Genomic DNA, 12825 nt, shown 5'->3' on the forward strand with positions numbered 1-12825 from the left:
ATATTTTAGGCTTCGCAAGTCACATATCTCTACTGCATATTCATTTTTTTTTTACAATCTTTTGAAAATGCAAAAAGTATTCTTAGCTATGGGCCATACTGCAGGCTACAGTTTGCTGACCTCTGTGTCTTAGATAAACAACTTAAACATTCTAATACTGACAATACTTCCCCTGGAGGGATGATGAAAAGTCCAAATGCCAAATAAAATGTGAAAAGGTGCTATAAATCCTAATTATTAAAAGCCATGACAACAGATCTGACTGAATGAAGCAAACCGAAGGGGGAAAAAAAAAAGATTCATGGCTAGGCTTCTTTGGAGCAACTGCTGCCAGGCAGACTGAAATCTAAACATTCTGGCACAGTCTCCCAATCTGTGTCGGCCATGTTTGCTTAGGGTTAAGACAGTAACATTCACAGTGAAAAGTGCTGTCGGCTGAGTGGCACCTGTGGAAGGAGTGCGCATGTCTCTGTGTGTGTCCTGCCAGCACAGTCATCACACAACACAATCTGCCAACAGCTCTTTGTTAATTTACATGGATCTCAATAGGTACACTGCTGTCCAGCCATCCTCTGCTGAAACAATTTTAAAGAAAACTGGCAGGTGGTTGTTTGTTAAAGACAATATATAATATGTCCTAGACGAAAGCTGCCCACATCTGTTCGGTGAATGTGTTAAAAATAATACACATTTTTAAGTGCAAAGGCAAAACAAAATTATAAGCAAACAATAAAACAATAAAGTCCTAGATGATCCAACGTACATCCTTTTCTTCTTCAGCTACCCAATGGCCATACCTTACAATCCACTTACCTGTAAGAACCCGCTCATTCTGCTTTCTTCCTGTGAGATCCACCCCCTCTGCCTGCCACGCCCTTCTCAACCACCGTGCTTTGGCTGGCTAACTCACATCTGGTCTCACCTCCTCCAGGCCTTGTTCCCTACCCCTGCAAGCTGGCTCCAGCTGTCCCTGTAACACTGGCACATGATCACACTGCAAGTAAAATCATCTGTTAACTGTTCTGTTTCTTCCATTAGACTGTAGTGTCTTAAAGAGCATAACATATCTTATTTGTATTTGTAATCCTTAGTGTGTAGCACCTACTCATCAGTTGAAAATCTATTCTGCTTTATCTTTAAAATCTCTTACCTTGTATGTGTTTAATCTGTGGGCAACTACAATTTGTAAGAAGTGAGGAAATTCTTAAGTAAAACCAGCCAGTATTTTGTTTTCAAATGATAAGCAAGTCATCTGACTAAAAGCAGCACTCCATTTCCCATCAACATCAGACAATTTAATGCCAAGTAAAGATGCTGACAACGTTTGCGTTTTCTTTGATGAAGAACATTCACATTCTAAAAATCAGCCAGCCAGACTTGTGCTTTTCATAGTTGAAACAGAAGATGTAGCCAATAATTAGGTTATTCAAACAGATTCCAGCCTGGGATGAGCCGCAAGTTCAAAGTTGCCTTCTGACCTTTTGACAGAAAGTAAGATATGCAGACACCGTTTTCTGAAATTAACTACATGTGACAGATTTGGGCTGGAAACACAGTTTTATTTATTTCATGTGCTTAAAAAAAAAAGGTAGTACTATCTAATAGGTCCTCAGTTGATCCAAACTACACTGGCAAGGTAGGGTTAAATTACCCTAGTGCACTAAATGCAGTTTAAAAAAACACAAAAGATCGATACCTGCTTTGCAGAGGTTGAATCTTAGGAGACTTTGGCAGCTTAGAAGCCTCAATTGCAAGAAGCTGGACGGCACCATTGTCAGACGCAATGGCTAAGTAGTGGGACCCCTGGCAGAATGTAAGTGTCTTGACACGTCCTCCAATTCGGCTATATGTAAGAATAGATCTGCACAAAAGAAAACAGATTACATTTCTGCAAGGGCCACAAGAGCATTTATTAATGCTGATATTAAATAAATATCCACATGGCTATCAGCCAACGAAAGTACTACTTTGAGGTCTGTTTCACCTCCTTGCTCTCATAACTGAAGAATCCCTCTCAAAAACACTGGCACAAAATCATCTTTTCTTCTCATATTTTTAAATGGCCATCCCCACACATTTCCCTCCTATCACATAAGGCCCGCCCATCCTCCTCTCACTCTGGAGCTCCCATACTTGACTGTCCTCATCTAGTTCTCCTGCCACTCTTGCAATACCTTAAACCCTGTTCTTGCACCCTTCAGTAATTCTGTAATTCCTAGGATGCAGCCTGACACAGCAGGAAATGGCTTTGGGATCAAAGACCTGAATTCCTCTACTTACTACCCATATGACTTGGTCAAGCCACTTCCCTGCTCTGTGTCTCAGTTTACTCATCCACAAAACAGGACTGCCCTATCTTTTCTACTTGGAACACAGTGAAGCTCAAATAATATATAAATCATAAAACACTCATAAATGTAAAATACTGTAATATTCAGTTTCTCCCACACACGTGCTGACCTCTCAAGCTGTCTACTCTCCTTTCTCAAATTCACTGCCAAACTTCTTGAATACATCATTTACACAGGGTGTTTCCCACTATCACCAATTCCTTCCTTCAGTACCTCAGTACCCGCTTCATAAGGCGCATATACCTACCTCTAAGGGGCCATACTCCTAAAAGATCACAAGCCCCTAATTCATCAAATGTATTCATCTCTGTCTTTTCTGTTTATTTCATTTTATAATACAAGCTAATACATATTACAAAAAAATTATTAAAATACAGAAAAGAGGCACCTGGGTGGCTCCGTCAGTAAAGTGTCCAACTCTTGGTTTCGGTGCAGGTCATGATCTCACGATTCATGAGATCGAGCCCCACATCAGGCTCTGCGCTGACATTGCGGAGCCTGCTTAGGATTCTTTCTCCATTTCTCTGCCCCTTCCCCACACTTTTCTCTCTCTCTCTCAAAATAAATTTTTTTTTAAATACAAAAAAGAATACAGAAAAGTAAAAACATTTATAATTCTACCACTCAGAGAGAGGCACTACTAACCTTTTGTTATATATCCTTTTAAAGGGTTTTTTTTCTATGCATACTACAATATATTCATATTTGCTTAAATAAATATGGAATATGTTGTATTTTTTTATTAATTAATCTCTAGTTCACTTTTTCTTATTCACAGCTTTGTTGTGAGAAAATACCATAAAGTATAGTATTCAAAAGGAAATAATTCAGTGATTTTCAATATATTAACAGAATTCTGCAGATGATCAGTATCTAATTCTGCAACATTTTCATCATTCCAAATCCACGTCACACCCATCAGCATTCACTCCTCATTTTCCTCTCCCACCAGCCCCTGGAAACAAATTTGCTTAAATTTGCTATGGGTTTGCCTATTCTGGAGATTCCATATGAATGTAGTCCTATATTACATGGCCTTTCGTATCTGACTTCTTTCACTTAACATAGTGTTTTCAAGGTTCACCCATTCCTTTTTACAGCCAACTATTATTCCGTTGTATGGAATACCACATTTTGTGTATCCATTATCTGCTGATGAACATTTGTGTTGTTTGTGCCTTTTACCTACTATGAATAATGCTGCTATAAACATTTCGACATAAATGTCTGGACATACCTACAGGACCCCAACCGGTATGGTAGATGAGTAAAGAGAGCCAAGGACTAGCTGGGAGAGAAAAAAATTCCAGCATTACTCAGTCTCTTGCATTTGCTTGCTTGCTTGCTCTCTCTCCCTCTTTTTTGATACTGAGATATAATTTACCTATCATAAAATTCACTCTTTTAAGACTGACAGTATAGTCACTAAGTTTTATAACTGTTACCATTATCTAATCCCCCAAAAACCCCATACGTATCAGCAGTCATTCCCCATCCTCTATACCCCAGCTCCTGGCAACTGTAAACCATCCGTGACTTACAATTTTTTTACTTGTGTGATGGTGTGAAAGCAACAGGCATTCAGTTGAAACCATACTTCAAACTTTGAATTTGATCTTTTTCTTGCTAGTGACATGCAGTACGATTTTCTCATGATGCTGACCAGTGGCAGGAAAGCCACAACTCCCAGGCTGCCAGGTGACCATGAGGATAAAAAAACCAATATACTCGGGCACCTGGGTGGCTCAGTCAGTTGAGCATCTGACTCTTGATTTCAGCTCAGCTCATGGTCTCATGGTTCATGGGATCGAGCCCTGCATTGGGCTCTGCGATGATGACACTAATCCTGCTTGGAATTCTCTCTCTCCTCTCTCTCTGCCCCTCTCCACCTCAAAATAAACAAACATTAAAAAAGACCTGATACACTTACAACCATTATGAACCCCTACAACCGTTCTGTTGGTCTTTCAGTATTCAATAAATTACATGAGATTATTCAACACAGTATTATCAAATAGGCTTTATGTTAAAATGATTTTGCCTAACTGCAGGCTAATGTAAGTGTTCTAATTCTAAGCACATTTAAGGTATGCGAGGCTATGATGTTTGGCAGGTTAGGTATATTGAATGCATTTTTGACTTATGATATTTTCAAGTTATGATGGCTTTATCAGAACATGACCCCATCATAAACTGAGGAAGGTCTGTAATCTTTCTGTCTCTGTGGATTTGCCTAAATTTGCCAAAATTTCATTTAAGTCGAATCATACAATACGCTCGCTGACCTGTGGATCAGGCTTCTTTCCCTTAGCATAATGTTTTTGCAAGGTTATCCATGTTGTGGCATGTGCCAGCATTTCATTCCTCTTTATGGCTAAATACTACTCCATTGTATGGATACGCCACATTTGTTTATCTATTCAACAGCTTATAGACATTGTGGCTTGCAATTTTTGGCCATTATGTATAATGCTGCTGCAAACATGTATGTTCAAATTTTCATGTTAACAAGTGTTTTCAACTGTCTTGGGTTTATGCCTACGAGTGGAATTGAGGGGTCATTAGGTAACTCTATGTTTAACATTTGAGGAACTGTCAAACTGATTTCCACAGTTACCTCACCATTTTACATTCCTACCAAAATGTATGAAGGTACCAATTTCTCCACATCCTCTCTAGCACTTGTTATTGTCTTTGATTATAGCCCTTCTAGAGGGTGTGAAGTGGCATCTCACTGTGGTTCTGCTTTGCATTTCCCTAGTGACTAATCATGTGGAGCAGCTTTCTGTATACATATGGGTCCTATTTGGAGAAACATCTATTTGAATCCTTTATTTTTTAATTGTCCTTTTATTGTTGAGTTAAAAGAGTTCTTTGTATATTCTCTGTATTTATATTTACAAGTATTTCTCTCATTCTGTGGTTTGTCTTTTACTTTCTTGACAGTGTCCTTTGAAGCACAAATGTTTGTAATTTTGATGAAGTCTCTTTTTTTTTTATTTTGGTCACTTGTGCTTTTGAAGTCATTTTTTAGAAACTCCTGCCTAATCGAAGGTCATGAATAGTTACATGCATATATTTTACAGGTTAGCTCTTATATTTAGGTCTATGATCCCTTTTGAAAAATTCACGGAAATTCATCCTTTTGCATATGGATAACCAGAACCATTTGTTCATGCTATTCTTTCCTCCATAGAACTGTCCTGGCATCCTTGACAAAAAACAATGATCATAAATGTATTTTTGCAGGTCAGTTCTGTTCCACTGATTTTTATATTTACCTTTATGTAATACTATCCTGACTAATGTAGCTTTGTAGCAAATCTCCAAGTCTGAGTTTTCCAACTTGGTTCTTTCAAGAGTATTTTGGCTATTTAAATCATCTGCATCACTTTATGAATTTTAGAATCAGGGTGTCAATTTCTGCAAAAAGTAAAAAAAAAAAAAGACAACTGAAAATTTCACAGGGATTGCATTGAATCTGTAGATCAATTTGGGGAGGATTGCTATCTTAATGTTAAGTATCCCATTATTCCATTAAATGAACATAGGCTGTCTTTCCATTTATTTAGATCTTCTATAATTTCTTTCAGTGATGTTTTATGGTCTTCAGTATACTATAGTTTTCAGTACCTTTTTGATAAATTTATTCCCATTCTTTTTGATGCTATTGTAAATGGAATTCTTTTCTTAATTTCACCTTTGGATCAATCATTGTTAGCACAAAGAAATGCAGTTGGTTTTTGTATATACAAATACAGCATCATCTTGTATTTTGCAACTTTGCTGAACTCATTTGTTCTATTAAGTTTTTCTTTTTATTGCTTAAGATGATCTATAAACAAGATTATGCTGTCCGCAAATCCAGATAGTTTTACTTTTTCCTTTCCAATCTGTATGCCTTTCATTTCTTTTCCTTATCTAATTGCTCTAAAAGCTCCAGTATGGTGCTGGATGGAAGTGGCAAGAACAGACATCCTTATTTGGTTCCTCATCTTAAGGAGAAAGCTTTCAGTCTTTCACCATTAAGTGTGATGTCAGCTGTGGTCATCTATAACTAGTTTGTTGAATTGTTTTTAATCATAAAAGGGGGTTAGATTTTGTCAAATGCTTTCTGTTAAGATGATCGACATCTGCATCCTTTGTTCTATTAATAGGATATATTCCTAAATTGATTTTTGTAGGCTGCACAAGGCTTGCAGTCTTGGGATACACTGAACTTAGTCATGTTATATAATCATTTTAATATGCTGGATTCAGTTTACTAGTATTTAGTTTAGCATTTTTATGCTTCTATTAACTATGGGTCTTGGTCTGTTGTTTTCTTGTGACGTAATTGTCTGGTTATGGCATGAGGATAGTACTGGCCTTATCGAATGAGTTAGCAAATGTTCCCTCATCTGTTTTTTGGAAGAGTTTTTGAAAGATGGGTGTTATTTCATTAAGTGTTTGGTAGAATTCACTATGAAACTGTATCCTCCTGGGCTTTTCTTTGTGGGAATTTTTTTTTTTAAATAACTAAATATTTTATTATAGGTCTATTCAGATTTTCTATTTTTTTTTAACTTGTTTTATTTATTTATTTTTTTAAATTTACATCCAAATTAGTTAGCATATAGTGCAACAATGATTTCAGGAGTAGATTCCTTAGTGCCCCTTACCCATTTAGTCCATCTCCCCTCCCACAGCCCCTCCAGTAACCCTCAGTTTGTTCTCCATATTTATGAGTCTCTTCTGTTTTGTCTCCCTCCCTGTTTTATATTATTTGTGTTTCCCTTCCCTTATGTTCATCTGTTTTGTCTCTTAAAGTCCTCATATGAGTGAAGTCATATGATTTTTGTCTTTCTCTGACTGACTCATTTCACTTAGCGTAATACCCTCCAGTTCCACCCATGTTGTTGCAGATTGCAGATGGCAAGATTTCATTATTTTTGATTACTAATACTTCATTTTATATATATATAAATATATATATATAAATATATATATATAAATATATATATAAATATATATATAAATATATATATATAAATATATATATAAATATATATATATGCGTGTGTGTGTGTATACACACACACACCACATCTTTATCCATTCATCGTTGATGGACACTTGGGCTCTTTCCATACTTTGGCTATTGTTGATAGTGCTGCTATAAACGTGGGGGTGCATATGTCCCTGTGAAACAGCACACCTGTATCCCTTGGATAAATGCCTAGTAGTGCAATTGCTGGGTCGTAGGGTAGTTCTATTTTAGTTTTTTGAGGAACTTCCATACTGTTTTCCAGAGTGGCTGCACCAGCTTGCATTCCCACAGATTTTCTATTTCTTATTTCTTAAGTCATTTTTGGCAGCTTGTGTCTCTCTAGGAATTTATCCATTTCATCTAGGTTATCGAATTTGTTGACATACAATTGTTCACAGTATTCCATTCATAATTCCTTTTATTGTCACATCAGTAGTAATGTCTCCTCTTTCATTCCTAATTTTAGTAATTTGAGTCCTCTCTCTTTTTTATATTAGTTACTGTAGAAGAAGTTAGTTTTCATCTTTCCAAAGAACCTTTGCTTTTGTTGATTTTTCTCCTTCATTCTTCTATTTTCTATTTATTTCCTCTTTAGTATTTCCTTCCTTCTACTTGTTTTGGGTTTCCTTTGCTCTTTTAACTGGTTTCCTAAGGTTAAGGCTAACTTATTGATTTGAGATCTTTCTTCTTTTGTGGGTTCCTGGGTGGCTCAGTCAGTTAAGCATCCAACTCTTGATTTTGGCTCATGTCATGATCTCATGGTTCATGGGATCAAGCCCCGTACGGTGCTCCACACTGATGGCATGGATACTGATTGGGATTCTCTCTCTCTCCCTCTCCCTCTCTCTCTCTCTCTCTCTCTCTGCTTCTCCCCAAAGCTTGTGCACTCTTGCACTCTCTCAAAATAAACTATTAAAAAAAAATCTTTCTTTTTACATATAGATTTTACAGCTATAAATTTCTCTCTGAACACTCCTTTAGCTGCATTCCATAAGTTTTGAATGTTGTATTTTCATCTTCATTCAAAGTATTCTCTAACTTCCTTTTGAATCACTGTTTATTTAGTCATATGGTGTTTAATCTCCACATATTTGTCAATTTCTCAAATTCCTTTCTGTTACTCGTATCTAGTTTCATCCCTCTGTGGTTAAAGAACATATATGTTGGTATGTTTCTATCCTTTTAAATCACTGAGACTTGTTTTACGGCCTCATATATGTCTTGATCTGGAAAGTGTTCCACATGGACTTGAAAAGAATTTGTATTCTGCTACTGCTGGGTAGAGTATTCTATTAAAATCTGTTAGATCTGATTAGTTTATGTTGTTGATCAAGTCTTCTATTTTCTTTGCTGATCTTATACCTACTTGTTCTATCTGTCTATATCTACCTATATTGAAAGCAGAGTACTAAAGTCTCAACTATTGTGGAATTATCTTACTTTTCCCTTCAATTCTGTCAGCTTTTGCTTCATTTGGGGGATCCATTATCAGGTGCATGTGTTTGCAATTGTTTTGTTTTCCTGATGCACTAACCCTTTTACCATAATAAAATGTCCTTGTTTATCTATAGTAGCAATTTTTGTCTAAGGTTTATTTTTTCCAATATTAATATTGCTGTTCCAGCCCTCTTTTAGGTACTGTTTGTATGGTACACCCTCTTTAGTCCTTTTAATTTCAACTAATTCGTGTGTTTGGATCTAAAGTATAGCTCTTGTACATGGGTCATAGCAACATTTTTCTAGATATGTCTCCTGAAGCAAGGGAAACAAAAGCAAAAATAAATTATGGGGACTACATTAAAAAGAAAAAAAAGAAAAAAAAAAAAGCACCTGCACAGCAAAGGAAACAATCAACAAAACTAAAAGGCAACCTCAGGAATGGGAAAAGATATTTTAAAATGACATATCCAATAAAGGGTTAGTATCCAAAATATATAAAGAACTTACACAACTCAACATACAAAAAAAACAAATAATGGGCAGAAGACATGAATAGACATTTTACCAAAGAAGATATACAGATGGCCAACAGACACATGAAAAGATGCTCAACATCACTCATCACCAGGGAAATACAAATCAAAACCACTAGGAGATACCACCTCACACCAGTCAGAATGCCTAAAATCAAAAACAAAAGAAACATCAAGTGTTGGTGAAGATGTGGAAAAAAAGGAACCCACATACACAGTTGGTGAGAATACAAACTGGTGCAGCCACTGTGAAAAACAGTATGGAGGTCCCTCAAAAAATTAAAAATAGAACTACGCCTATGGTCCAGGAATTGCGCTACTGGGTATTTATCCAAAGAATATGAAAATACTAATACAAAAAGATATATGCAGCCCCATTTTTACTGTAGCATTATTTATAATAGCCAAAATATAGAAGCAGCCCTAGTGTCCATTGATAGATGAATGGATAAAGATGTGGCAAATATACACAATGGAAATACTACTCAATTCAAAGAATAAACTCTTCCAGAGAAAGACAATTACCGTACGATTTCATTCATATCTGCAACTTAAGAAACAAAATAAAAAAAGGAGACAAACCAAAAACAGATTCTTAACTATAGAGAACTGATGGTTACAAGAGGGGAGGTGGGTAGAGAGATGGGTGAAATATGCTGAAGGGGATTAAAGTACACGTAGAATGAGCACTAAAATAATGTATAAAACTGTTGAATCACTGTAGTGTACACCTAAAACTGATATAACACTGTATGTTAACCATACTGGAATTAAAATGCTTTAAAATGAAAAAATAAATAAAAATAAAGTGTGTCTCTTGTAGACAGCACATAGTCATTTCAGGTTTTTTTCATACTTTCTGCCAAATGTGCCTTTTGATTACATTTATATGATTGTGAATAAGGCAGGATTTATGTCTGACATTTTGCTATTTGTTTTCTGTCTTACAGGTTTTGCTGTTATTCTTGTTGTATTCCTCCATTACTGCTATCTTGTGTGTTAAAAATATATTTTCTAGTATACCGTTTTAATTCCCTTGTTTCTTATATAACATGTTTTTGACAAGTTTTTTTCCCAGTGGTTTCCCTGGGAAATACATGTGACATCTAAAGATGATCAGATTAATACTAATTTCATTAATATATAATAACTTTGCTCTAATATCTCTCTGTTCCCCCCTCCCTCTTCTGTACTATTATTGTCACACAAACTCTGTACATACCACAAGCCCATAAACACAGTTTTATTATTATTTATGTGGTCATCTTTCAAATGAGACAGCAGGTTAAAAAAGAGTTATAAAAATAATTTGTACTTGTATATTTATTTATAAATAGTATTTACCGTTATCAATGTTCTTTATTTCTTCATGTGGATTCAAATTACTGTCTTATGCCCTTTTCTTTCAGCACAAAAAACACCTTTTAGTATTTCATTTAGGGAATAGCTCCTAGAAGTAAGTTCCCTATTTTTATTTACCTTGGAATGTCTTAATTTGTCCTTTGTTTTTGAAGTGCAATTTTGCTGGATATAGAATTATCAGCTGACAGTCTTCTTCTTTCAACACTTTCAATATGTCATCCCACTGACTTCCAGTCTCCATCATTTCTGATGAAATGTCAGCTGTTAATCTTATTGAGGGTCCCTCATATGTGATAAGTCAGTTTTCTCTCACTGCTTTCAAGATGCTGTCTTTCAATAGTATACTTATCATGTGTCTAATATGGCTCTCTTTCATTTTCATCACACTTGGAGTTCACTGACCTTCTTAACTGTGTAGATTAATGTTTTCCACCAAATCTGGGGAATGCTTAGCCATGTGTCTTCAAATATTCTTTCTGCTCCTTTTTCTCTCTCCTTGCCTTCTAGGACCCCTCGTATGTCTATGTTGGCATTCTGCAGGCCTCTGGGGCTCTGTTCATTTTTCCTTATTCTTTTTTAGATCCTCTGATTGGATCATGTCAACTGATCTATCCGCTAGTCCCTGATTTTTTTTCTTGCCAGTTGAAATCTGTTCATCCTCTCATGTGACTTGAACTTCATTTATTTCCTTATTTTAGTTATACTTTTCAACTCCAGAATTTCTATTGATCACTTCTATCTTCTCATTGATATGTATATTTGGTGAGATATTTCTCTTACTCTGAATTCTTTAGACACAGTTTAATTCTTTGAACATATTTTTAATAGCTAATTTAAAATCTTTGTCTAACAAGTCTGATATCTAAGATTACTGAGAAATAGTTTCCACTGACTGTGTTTTCCTGTGTATAGACCATACTTTCCTGTTTCTTTTCCTGACTTGCAATTTTTTGTTCAAAACTAGATATTTGGGGTGCCTAGGTGGCTCAGTCGGTGAAGTCAGACTCATGATTTCTGCTCAGGTCATGATCTCACGGTTCCTGGGTTTGAGCCCCACACTGGGTTCTGGGCTGACAGTGCAGAGCCTGCTTGGATTCTCTCTCTCCTTCTCTCTCTGCCTTTCCCCTGCTTGCGAAGGTGTGCACTCTCTCTCTCTCAAAATAAATAAACATTAAAAAAAAAACTAGATAATCTAATTGACATGTAAACTTTGGAAATAATATTCCAAAGTTATTTATTTAGTGACTTTCCTGGACTAATTCTATAAAGTCTGTATCTTTTTCAAGTGTAGCCACTAAAGTCTTTGTTGGGTTAACTTAGTGGTCAGCTAATGACTGGACAGACATTTCCCTTCATGCCTTAAAACAGTAAGTGTTCTAGCCTTTGCTGAGGCTCTCTGTGTTTGTGCACACCTTCCACAAAGAGGGTTACAACTCTGCCTTATCCTTCGTTTCCTGCTTGTACGGAGTCTCAAGGTCAGCTAGAGGCGAGAACTCAGGGGCTTCTCAGTTCTTTCTTGGGCATGTGAACAACCCTACACATGCATGTGGGTATGAACTTTTCAAAGGCCCCTACAGACATCTCATTCCCTAATTCTTCCTTTTAAGTTTTTTGTTGGCCCCTTACAACTGGTAATGCCACCTCGGGCCACTGCAGTGTTAAACAAATTGCATTGATAATTTCAACAAATGTGCTGTGGGCATAGTTTTTCTCAAAGAACAAGATGAGCCCAGTGAAATAAAGACAGACCCTAAAGAATGGAGCTTCCAACAAGCTGGCAGAAAGGTCAAAGAGTGACAATTCCCTAGAGAGGGGGCTTTTAGCCATTATGACCCCTCCAAGCACAACGAAGCTTCTGGTTTTCATGGCTACCATAGTTGTTGAACTGTGAATTTCAAAATTACTGCAAAGCTTGATAAAGGGTTGGGCGGCTATTAGTTTTCAAAGCTACTGCACTGCTTGGTAAAAGGGGATAAAATAGGGAACACATGGCTCAGTGTTCTGAGAATCAGCTGATTTTCGTGAATAACACTCTTCAGACTATTGCAGGACCTTTAATTTCTAGAGCTCTGGAAATGTTGATTTTGACAGTATCTACCAGTGTTCTATT

The 12825-nt window shown here is 36.4% G+C and overlaps 1 protein-coding gene across 1 annotated transcript in view; it reads right to left on the reverse strand.

Moving 5' to 3' along the window:
- The window catches only part of PIK3R4 (phosphoinositide-3-kinase regulatory subunit 4), a 79342-nt gene that overhangs the window by 9973 nt on the left and 56544 nt on the right, over positions 1-12825 (reverse strand). Inside the window, exon 15 of the mRNA XM_030329617.2 lies at positions 1697-1861. Within this exon, the coding sequence (XP_030185477.1) occupies positions 1697-1861 (165 nt within the window). The remainder of the gene's footprint in view (positions 1-1696; positions 1862-12825) is intronic.

The sequence above is a fragment of the Lynx canadensis genome, chromosome C2, assembly GCF_007474595.2.
Source record: "Lynx canadensis isolate LIC74 chromosome C2, mLynCan4.pri.v2, whole genome shotgun sequence".
Lineage (NCBI taxonomy): Eukaryota > Metazoa > Chordata > Mammalia > Carnivora > Felidae > Lynx > Lynx canadensis.